The sequence below is a fragment of the Salvelinus sp. IW2-2015 genome, linkage group LG3 (assembly GCF_002910315.2).
Source record: "Salvelinus sp. IW2-2015 linkage group LG3, ASM291031v2, whole genome shotgun sequence".
Lineage (NCBI taxonomy): Eukaryota > Metazoa > Chordata > Actinopteri > Salmoniformes > Salmonidae > Salvelinus > Salvelinus sp. IW2-2015.
The window spans coordinates 21,116,438-21,127,825 of record NC_036840.1 but is presented as its reverse complement, the minus strand read 5'-3'; the positions used below and the strand labels follow the sequence as shown (position 1 = coordinate 21,127,825).

Genomic DNA, 11,388 nt, shown 5'->3' with positions numbered 1-11,388 from the left:
CGGAGAGAGAGAGAGTTCACTGAGGGAAGGAGAGAAGCGATGAGAGTACCGATGCTCCCAAAGTGGCTGTCGAGAGGTCCAAGAAGAGGTGCGTCCAAGGAGAGGTTGTTGTCTCGACAGGCCAGTTCCTTCTGGACCTGCTCGCGCAGCCCTCTTCTGAATAGCATAGGAAGCGCCGGCTCATTCCATCCGCTGGGTGCTTTTACTGTCCGGAAGGTAAGCGCGTACTCGGCAGCCGTCTGGTCCTCCTGGCGTAATTGGAGTAGGCGCTCACCCCTGTCTCTGCCCTCCTTTGGATGATCGAAGATACYTTTGAACAGAGCCATGAACCCCTCATATGAATCTAGCTCCTCCTCTCCTCTCTCCCAGATGGCCGTAGCCGCCCTCCCAGTCAGCAGAGAAATAACAGTGGCAACCTTGGACCTCTCGGTTGTGGGGGCTCCCATCTGGTTGGCAAAGTAGAGGGAGCACTGAAGTAGTAAGCCACGGCATTTACAGTAGATGGGGTGTAGTCATATTTATCTAGGGGGGACAAACGAGCATCTCTGACCTGAGCGGGTTGCTGAATGGGCTGTTGTGCTGGCTCGTTGGGTCGACTGCTTGTAGAATGTCCTCTGCTAGTTGACTGCAATGCCTCCCGGGTATGTTTGAGACGTTGCACACAGCAAAGAACCTKTTCCATAGCCGTCCCCAGRTGTGCCAGCTGGTCGTGGTGTTGAGGAASAAGGRATCCCTGCTCATCGACCGATATACTGTTTTCCTGCTGCTTCCATTGTTTGAGTCAGTATTCTGGAAGGAAGATGCTGAGAGTCGAGAAGCAGGTGGTACGTTTAATAAAACAACAAACGTGGAACGAGACAATATAGCAGTGGCACCTACACAGAAACACAGAAACAATACTGACTGGGGAAAGAACCTAAGGTAGTGAGGTAATGGAGTCCAGGTGTGCCTCATGAGGAAGTGGTTAGTATATCGGTGATGTCGAACGCCAGAGGGGGAGGAGCGGGAGTAGACGTGACATCYCTTTATCATTATGGGGTGTGTAGATGGCTGAGAAAATATATATATTCAATCCATTTTGAATTCGGGCTGTAACACAACAAAATGTGGAATAAGTCAAGGGSTATGACTACTTTCCGAAGGCACCGTAGCTAAATTCTAAGTGTGCAATCARMTAGAATAGATACAGAAGTCTTTGAATGAGAAGAATCGTTGTGTAAACAGGCAGAGGTCTCATTAACCTACATCTATACAGGTGTCTCAAGAAAAAAGAAGATATAATCAGCATGGGTAACTACTGTAGGTCCCGCCTAACATTTCAATGTTTTAAATGATTATTATGTGACATGTTCATAAACACGTACTGTGTGGTTTGTGCAGAATGATGGCACACTAGTGGTTCCGCATGCGCGCCAGGTTTCCACTAAAGACACAAGGACATCAGGTGTTATTTTATTAGCAGGCGTTTCTGCACACCAGGCGCACTGATTTCAGACACTCCTGAGGACTAGATAGCTCATTTCAGGTATTACGACTCGAAAAGCAATGTTTAATTTAGTGTCCCCTTTGTACGCCGCAAGCATGACCCTGAGTAACACCAGAGTTGCGGAGGCTAATACAATTAAACGTCTGATATGGCTGGAGGAGATATTAAATGTTTTCTCAAGTCATTAGTGACCATCATTAGCGTCGGCAGAGCTAGAATCAGCATTCAAAATTATGTGTTTGCACTTTGAATTGGGGGTCTTTGGACTGGGACATTTAGTTATGCTATATATGTTTCGACCACAGTTGGGTTATTGCGAGTGCAACAGGCTCATTTTTTTCATGCATTGCGGTCAATTAGGGTTTTCGAAGTAAAAAAGGCGTGGGAATGTAATTGTTTACTTTTTTGCATTCGTATTGCATTGGGAATCATTTGTCAGCGACTTAAAACAGTACAACAAGATTGCATTATGTAAAGAATTGACCATATGTTACAAGGATTGCTGAATGTTCGTCGTTTGTCAAGACGCCACAATTTATGCTTTCAGCGGTTTGTGATTCGCGTTTGTGGATTTTCAGTGACATGATTATGATTTTCATTGACGGTGATACAAGCTGCAGGATAAACGTATTTCTGGGATTTCCAGCTGGTGTCAGTTATTCAATGTGATTTTTCAATTTTCATGCTGTAATGGAAGGGGGAACTGCTTCTGTTGTGTGGTGCCACCTCCTGGCAGAGGAGGCGAGCTTGTCTGACAAAACCTCAGACTTCAGGAATTCCATACACACACACTCTTAAGAGGAGCATGCAAGCGCACACACCAACACACACAACACACACACCACACACACCCACATACACAACCAGACACACACACACACACACACACCACACACAGCACGCCACACACCACACACCACACATATAACACTCCAGAAAAGTCAGTTTTGGCTTGCATTTTTACAGGCATGGATGATTCATTTTTTCTTCTTTTTTCTTCTTCTCTTCTTACATGCCTCTCTTGGAGTGCAATCTTCGTTTTGGCCGACCATTCTGCTCACAGGTCTTGGGAGGGAGGAGAGGGGCAGGGGTGTGGCACCGTTCTCAGAGAGACATCAGTGGCTTCCCAGTGGGTCAGGCCAGTCCTTGGGGGCTTTAAGGCCAGCCAGGCTAGTGTAGGCAAGCTGGGAGCTTGTACACATGACCCTGAGGTAGGTCTAACAACTGGTGTTGGCCTTATTCTTTCTCCCTCCTGAGTTCCATTTTCCTGATGTACATCTCTAAATGTAGTCAGGCAAGACGAAGAGAGACAGCTAGCGAATCACCTTGCAGCGAAGTGACTCAAGTCAGGCTTGTTGGTTTACTTTAACTTAACATACGCTTGGCGCAACGCGGGGGACGCTAACAAGTGACGAGTATGCAAATAAATAAAAAAGCCAGATTCTATTTGGTTTGTAGCGTTAGATAAAAAAGCGACTGCTGTGAAAATAGCATTTATTATGTAAAAATTCTTCCCCCGTGCACACTCAAGTCATCTGTGTCGGGACGAATGGTAAATAATTAAGGTTCGAGTCATTCTGTTCCATGTTCTTGTATTTAACAAATTCCAGCGTCAACCTTGGAATTAACTACACAACCCGGAGGTGGTAATATAAATCGTTAGTAACGCTGTGACCATCTGGCTGTTGTGGCATTTATATAAAGACAGTGTTGTCTTCCCAGTATTACTCTTTGTTTGTCTCCTCCATAGACTCCATATGTGCCCAGGTTATAGCCTACCATACGCTGAATTCCAAATCAATCCCTTGGCCCTTTCTACCAACAGCCTCTTCTGTAGATCTAAGATAGGTCAGGCTGGATAGGTTTAAGTAGAATGTTAATAACTTTTTAACAATTTGCCTTCTAATATGTTGGGGGGGGGTTTGCCATACTGCTTGGACCTACAGTACAGATGTAGGATCTTAATTTGAGGCAGTTTGATACAGCAGGAATATAATCCTGCAGCACACGGGAATGTAAATTATTATGTGGATTATAATTATGTATATTATTTTATTTGACATTTCAAAGTAGAAATTGCAAACTTTTTAAACATTAAATACACTACAAGTTTAACATTTCCTACAGGACAGCCTAGGGAYGAGTTATAGGGGTTGATTTTGGATTCTGTGATAGATGCCACTTCAGGCATCACCGAGTCAAAAAAACACAGAGTTCTCTGGTCCTCTGTTGTGATATCAAATCGGACCACTGGGTCTCTAGAATATGGGTGGCCATCTTGGTCTGTGATTCACCCGTCACCGTGTTCAGTGGGTTATCAAAGACCCCCTTCCCTCCTCGCTCTCTTTCACGCTCTACAAACCGCTCAGATCAAAGCTATCGGAACAGAGAGACGGACATAAGGACTGTGCTTGTTGTTGTTTTGATCGTTTCTTTATGGAATATGTAGGTTGGTGTTCTTCTAAGAGAATATAACATAAGTTTGCCCAGTCTCTCATATCTTCTGAAAGAATAACCTGTGGTATTCCTAAATGTTTCTGTTTATTATCTAATAGGTTTGAGTTATTTCATGTCTTATTACATACTTATAACCCCTGTTATGTCTGTTTTGTTTCCAGGTGATCCTGATTCTGACCAAYCTTTACGACTTTCACCTGGGGAGTGTTACAGAGAGCACCTTGTGGAGGTAAGACAGTAGCCTTTCTTCAGCTCTCCCTCTCTGTCTCTCTCACTTCCTCTCTCCCTCTTTCCTTCCCTTCCTCCCCTGACACGTGATTCATCATAGGAACAATAGTGCAGTCTCTCTCCACCCTCTTTCTCTTTTCTACTCTCTTGTCCCCCTTCATCTTTCTCTCTCCCTACCCCTTTTCTCTTTCTCTCTCCCTCACTGCTTTGTACAAGACTGCTGCATGCAGAGCAGCATTGCACTACTGAGCATTGGGCAGGGTTCCCCAGGTGAACAATGACTAGTCTCTGCTCTTGTGTAGACTGAGTGCATGTTTTACATGATGTTCCACTGATGTACCTCTGTACCCCTTACACCTTCCCAGGGAGACTAACACAAAAACAACACAGAGTAACAACACAAAGTGCATTAAAAATACACTGACAAAAGGAGAAGTATACAAGTCCCCTTTGAGTCAATGGGAAGCTACGAGCATTACCACCATCAACATTTTTGTACCGGTGTACCGGACAGGTTGTCTTCATTCATTACTTTCGTTGCCGTTTTTTCTTGTTCTTTTTGCTAATGGTGACTGTAGTGGTGACACAGTAAGAGCTTGTGGTCCTTTCWGGCAATTGTGTGTGTAAACACAATGAAAGTTGAATGATTCTTGTAAGATTATAGTGATGCAGCTCCTGCGTGAGATTGTGGGACCCAGATAGTCAGACTGTGACGTGTGTAGATCACTCTTCCTGTTGAGTGAGTCAGAGACTGGGACGACAGAGGGGAAGGGAGAGGAAGGAGAGAGGAGGAGAGAGAGGAAGGAGAGAGGGAAGGAGAGAGAGGGACTCAGTGATTTTTGTTTAGGACGTGGTGGAGAGAGAGAGAGAGAGAGAAGAAACGACTGCTGTGAAAAGAAGTCCTAATTAATATTCTGTGTTTCGTTTTCCAAGACTTACATTGTGTTTCAGTACACATTTGTTTTCCATTGGGTAACAAAGGAGTTCAATCTTCATCTTTTTTTTGTCAGTTCAATTCATATTTGTATATTGTTAGTTACACATACTGCACCTGTTTGACTCCAGTACAGACTCCAGTAATTGGGCTTGTTTAGATTGCCAGTTACACATCATACCAGGGGGGGTAGGTACTTCTAAATGTAATCTGTTACAGTTACTAGTTACCTGTCCAAAATTGTAATCAGTAAACGTAACTTTTGGATTACCCAAACTCAGTAATGTCATGACTCACCTGTGAAGATCTGTAGGATCAGGTTAAAGTGGGTCCAATCTACAGCGCTCTCTTCTCTCCCGTGGAGAGGAGGAGGGATGAAGTTGGCCGTTTTATGACGGTCGTAAATACCTTGTAGAAACTGTCCCTCTGGGCATTGCAGGAGGAGGGGAAAGAAACCTCTTGTTACAAGAGATTCCTCCCGCCAAAAGAGTAACATCAAAAGGTTGAATAAGGAAACAATATTTCTGTTAATCCAAACAGTTGGAATAGCCCTGGGTACTGAAAGAACAATTGTCAGATCAGTTGTTGTTTTGGATCTCATTAAGGATGGTATAACAACATAACTGTATCTTCTGAATGTGTATATTTTCCAGTTATCAGATTTACATCTAAATGAAGTGTGAACTTGTATGTTAAATATGAAACTATTTGTGAGAAGATTAAATGTTATGTTAGCCTTCTAATGAGAATTGTTTCATATAAAAGTTTTTAACCAGTCAGTGACCGCACCCACTGTGAGCATAGACATTACCTTTGGCCCCTTTGGCATTCTTTCCTAATTTTGTTGCCCTTTTCGACCTTGGAATAAAATGGATTTTGCGGGGTTTGTATCATTAGAATTTACACAACATGCTTACCACTTTGAAGATGCCAAAATATTTTTTTTTGTGAAACAACAAGAAATAAGACAAAAAGGGCGATAATAACTTTGACTCGTGCATATACTATTCACCCCCCCCCCCCCCTCCCAAAGTCAATACTTTGTAGAGTCACACTTTTGCAGGCAATTATAGCTGCAAGTCTCTTGGGGTTCTGTCTCTAACTTTGCTACATCTACCACTGGGATTTTGCCTCATTTCTCTTCAAGGGCAAAAACTGCTCCAGCTCCTTCAAGTTGGAGTTGTCCGCCTGGTGTACAGCCAATCTTTAAGTCATACCACAGATTCTCAATAGGATTGAGGTCTGGGCTTTGACTAGGCCATTCCAAGACATTTAAATGTTTTCCCTTAAACCACTCGAGTGTTGCTTTAGCAGGATGCTTAATGTCATTGTCCTGCTGGAAGGTGAACCTCCATCCCAGTCTCAAATCTCTGGAAGAKTGAAACAGGTTTCCCTCAATAATTTTCCTGTATTTAGCGCCATGTATCATTCCTTAAATTCTGACCAGTTTCCCAGTCCCTGCCGATGAAAAACATTGGCAGGGACTGTTCTCGGGGTGATGGTGTTCTCGGGGTGATGAGAGGTGTTGGGTTTGCGCTAGACATAGCGTTTTTCTTGATGGCCAAAAGCTACATTTTTGTCTCATCTGACCAGAGTACCTTCTTCCATATGTTTGTGGAGTCTCCCACATGCCTTTGYSGAACTCCAAACGTGTTTGCTTATTTTCTTCTTTATGCAATGGTTTTTTTCTGTCCACTCTTCCGTAAAGCCTTACTCTGTGGAGTACACGGCTTAAAGTGGTCCTATGGACAGATACTCCAATCTCCACTCTGGAGCTTTGCAGCTCCTTCAGGGTTGTCTTTGGTCTCTTTGTTGCCTCTCTGATTAATGCCCTCCTTGCCTGGTCCGTGAGCGGCCCTCTCTTGGCAGGTTTGTTGTGGTGCCATATTCTTTCKATTTTTAATMATGTATTTAATGGTGCTCTGTGGGATATTTTTCAATAACCCAACCCTGATCTSTACTTCTTCACAYCTTTGTCCCTGAKTTGTTTGGAGAGCGCCTTGGTCTTCATGGGGCCGCTTGCTTGGTGGTGCCCCTTGTTTAGTGGTGATGCAGAACCTGGGGCCTTTCAGAACAAGTGTATATATAATGAGATCATGTGACACTTAAATTGCACACAGGTGGACTTTATTTAACTAATTATGTGACTTCTGAAGGTAATTGGTTGTACCAGATCTTAGGGGCTTCTTAGCAAAGGGGGTGAATACATATGCACGCACCATTCTTTTGAWTTTTTTCATTTCACGTCACCAATTTGGAGTATTTTGTGTATGTCCGTTACTTGTAATCCKAAAAAAATTCATTTAAATTACAGGATGTAATGCAACAAAATTGCCAAAACGCCAAGGGGGATGAATACTTTTGCAAGGCACTGTACCAGARGGCAGGCTCACGGTCAGGGTAGGCAGAGGTCAATAATCCAGAGCTTGGGCAAAGTTACAGGTCAGCAGGCAGGCTTAGGGTCAGGGCAGGCAGAGTGGTCAGGCAGGCGGGCTCAGAGTCAGGACAGGGAAGGGTACCAACCAGGAGGGCGAGAAAAAGKGAGATTGGGAAAAGCAGGAGCTGAGACAAATCCGCTGGTTGACTTGACAAACAAGATGAACTGGCAACAGACAAACAGAGAACACAGGTATAAATACACAGGGGATATTGGGGAAGATGGGCGACACCTGGAGAGCGGTGGAGACAATCACAAAGACAGGTGAAACAGATCAGGGTGTGACAGTTATTGGGTTCAAATACACATTTAGATTTGTGAACAGCCATCCACAACAACCACAATCCATAAGGCGCAAATAGCTACATGAGAGAGCAMRAGTGTGATTTGGCAGGTGCAGTTGCCTAGTGGTTAGAGCGTTGGGCCAGTAACCGGAATGTTGCTGGATCGAATCACCGAGCTGACAAGGTAAAAATCTGTTGTTCCGAGCATGGCAGTTAACACACTGTTCCCCGGGTGCCGAAGACGTGGATGTCGATTATGGCGTCCCCCCGCACCTCTCTGATTCAGAGGAGTTGGGTTAAATGCGGAAGACACATTTCAGTTGAATACAATCAGTTGGACAGCTGACTAGGTAGCCCCTTTCCCTATGCGRTATGTAGATATGACCACTGCTGTCATCCTTACCTCCAAACATTTATTCAAGTTGGATAATCRCTGGGTGCCGACAGCAGTCGCACCATTGGAAGACATAACTTGGACTTTAGCATACAAAAGCCTATTGCTGCTCATTTCCCGCGATCCATCAACSACATTTGGTGTGTCATCATAGTGGTCTCTGACTTGTGGTCAYACTCGCTCAGGTGGAACAAACTGAAACTTGCGACTTTTTTCAATGCTGATTTGAATGTCATTGAGAAAACAGAGAAGTGTCAAAGATTTTGTTTCGCAAACATCCWTTCTGAYTTTAAAAGTAATCCTGAAAGTAATCATCTAGTTTTTCAAAAGTATCTGTAATCTGATTACACATTTCTTCTGGTAACGTAACAAATTACAGTTACCGTTTTTTTTTTACATGTAATCTGTTACTCCACAACTCTGACTTTATCTGTATGTAGCTATGGGATTTTAAGGATAATACCTCTCTTCAGAGCACAAAATAAATGCACCCTTCATGTTTGAGGAGGTTTTCAGAGAGAAATTCAGARGAAAATGGCAACTGGTTTGTATAGTTTTTCCTTGTGCAGTTGTTCCTCCATCTGATAATGCAAGCATGCTCCTCGCTCCTCTTCCCTCTCCATCCCCTTATTAGACGCTTGATTGTGGTCTTAATGTATGCGCTGTATGGTGAAGTCATATGATGATAACTGACAGGAGTTAGTGTTAATAAAAGTGACATTATGCAATTTTATAACGATCTGAATGGGATTGACTGTACAAGTGGATGTCGAATGCAAATGGATATCGAGTCTGGTAATTATTTCATGTTGTGAGAGTGTGAAGTGGTACTGTTAGGTTAGACTAATTGTGTAAATGTGAAAATAAGTGTACTGTATAATTAACATACAGCATGTTCTGGGCATTTGTATTAATGAGTCTCTGTTGTAGTAGAATGTTCTCATGTCACACTTATCTATGAATACTTCCCCAACTGAAATGTATCATAGTTCAAAGTTCAACACATTGTGAACTCTCCTGCTGTGAATTAGTGGGTGTCAATTCACTCCTTAAAATGTCCTAGAAAGAAAGAAAACCTTTAATGTTCCTCAAGTAGGAAGTCTCAGAAAAAGGGCTATGACTGAGATCTGATTTGATATCATGTAAACGTCTGACGGTATAGGTTTTTCAGATCGATTCTCATGTATTGTAGAATATCTATTTTATCATAATGTGTTATCCTCAAGTCAAGGCCCATACAGTAAATTCCATATCAAAAGCCGCTCAATCTAGATTATTCATAAGCAGATGTCATCCAGGATCAAAACAAAGGATTTGCCAACATCGTCCTTTTGCGTCAACAGATAGGCTTTAGTCCGTGGCATGTAACAATTTGAAAGAATCCCTTGATATACAATATCTACATCTTCCGTTTTACAGTGAAACTGCTATGAAAAACACCAATAGTTTTTGCTCTCCATATAGGATTTCTAGTTCATTTCAATGGTCACATCCTTCTCCCCTCCCATTTCCTGGTTGTCTGATACATTAATCACTCATTCTATTATAGAAGAGGTCATTTATGTAGCTCCTTTCTCTCAATATTTTAAATTAACCTTTTTAATTACATACTCTTGGGGTTCCCACCCATATCCTGAAGCACACTCTAATTTACATTCTGTCATAGAGGTAAATGGTTGGATTCATCACCAGCCTCTAACCGCCAGCAGGCTTATATTACGGGTTTTCTATAACAAATGCAACTCGAGAGCAGCTCCTTTTTAAATCCGCAGCTCTCGGTTTTGTTTTGTGGTTATCAAGTTAAAATCTCATCAAGCCGCCACACGTGTCGGAAATAAAGGCAAAATGATTGATCCTCTTGAGCGTGAATGCTTAATTGATTGGTGTTTTTTCGTGCGGCACAGAAGTTGTCATTCGATCTCTACGACCCTCTACCTCGTTGTTGTGATACTAGGTTTGTTTTGGGGTTTCTAACTCACTGGACTTTATCATTCCATGTACAGGCCAGTGTACTAGTACAAATTGTACACTGACCAGTGCATGCAGACAGTACTGTACATGTTGCCTCAGACATGATGATGCAATGTTTTGTAGTCTATCTGGCCTACAATTCACACTCTGTGTGAAATTAGAAATCTTGAGTAAACCACTAGTTTTCTGACATAAATGACATAAATACTACAAGAAAGGCTACTTTCTGACAACTGTTGTGAGGGGTCCTGAATGGTTGCCTGTGGTTGCTTGCTGTTGATGTGGGCCTCTGTGCGTGTGTTGTGTTTAATATGCCTACCAATTGCCCCTACCACACGGTAGTGAAACCATAGAGCTGCCATGGACGCCAAGGACTTAAATCCATTGAGATTATGGATGGACCTTTGCAAATTCTGTGACAGAGTTCTGAGAATATTCTGGGGACTGAGAGAAGGTGACAGGGATGTGTCAAGAGAGAACAAGAAGAATTGCCTCAATGCCAGCCGGACTTATCCGATTCCTGTGAACCTGGCCTGGAAAACAACATTATCCATTTCAATGAAACAGATTAGTCAGAATGTTGCTTCTTCACACTTCTCTTCCTGAAGTTTGGGGAAGTTTTTACTTTACTTCCTCCTTCAGATCAACTCAGCCCATCTCCTCATGATGCCTGAGTTATACGTTTCCACACGATTGGCTCTGAAACTACCTATAGAYAGGGAGAAGGAGGAAACAGACAAAGGATGTAAAAGGTGGAATATTGCTTCCTCTCACTTCCACTCTCTCTGAGAGTTCTCCTTTTTTCGATATCTCTTTGGAGAGTTYCTGGAAATAACAAAACACATACCCTTTGAGGAGAACGCAGCAGGATGTAAGGCAGCGKATATGTTTGATAGTACACTATCAAATCTTTCTTATTCAACCCCAGATCCCAGCCCGAAAAACAACCTTTGCTACAGTTAAACAATTGCACGTGGGCCATTTATTCCACAATGTGATTTATACCCGACAGCGAGGGAATACGTGTATTTGGGGAGTTTCTCACTTCTTCTCTGCAGATCTTCTCAAACTCTGTCAGGTTGGATGGGGAGCGTACCTGCACAGCTATTTTCAGGTCTCTCCAGAGATGTTCGATCGGGTTCAAGTCCGGGCTCATTCAGAGACTTGTCCCGAAGCCACTCCTGTGTTGTCTTGGCT

At 43.0% G+C, this 11,388-nt stretch overlaps 1 protein-coding gene across 1 annotated transcript in view; it reads left to right on the top strand.

The window, feature by feature from the left end:
* The first annotated feature begins 643 nt into the window (after positions 1-643).
* LOC111952279 (VPS10 domain-containing receptor SorCS3-like) overlaps positions 644-11,388 on the top strand; it is a 125,138-nt gene continuing 114,393 nt past the window's right edge. Inside the window, 3 exon segments of the mRNA XM_023970834.2 lie at positions 644-824; positions 3,237-3,253; positions 4,105-4,172. Of these exon segments, the coding sequence (XP_023826602.2) occupies positions 644-824; positions 3,237-3,253; positions 4,105-4,172 (266 nt within the window).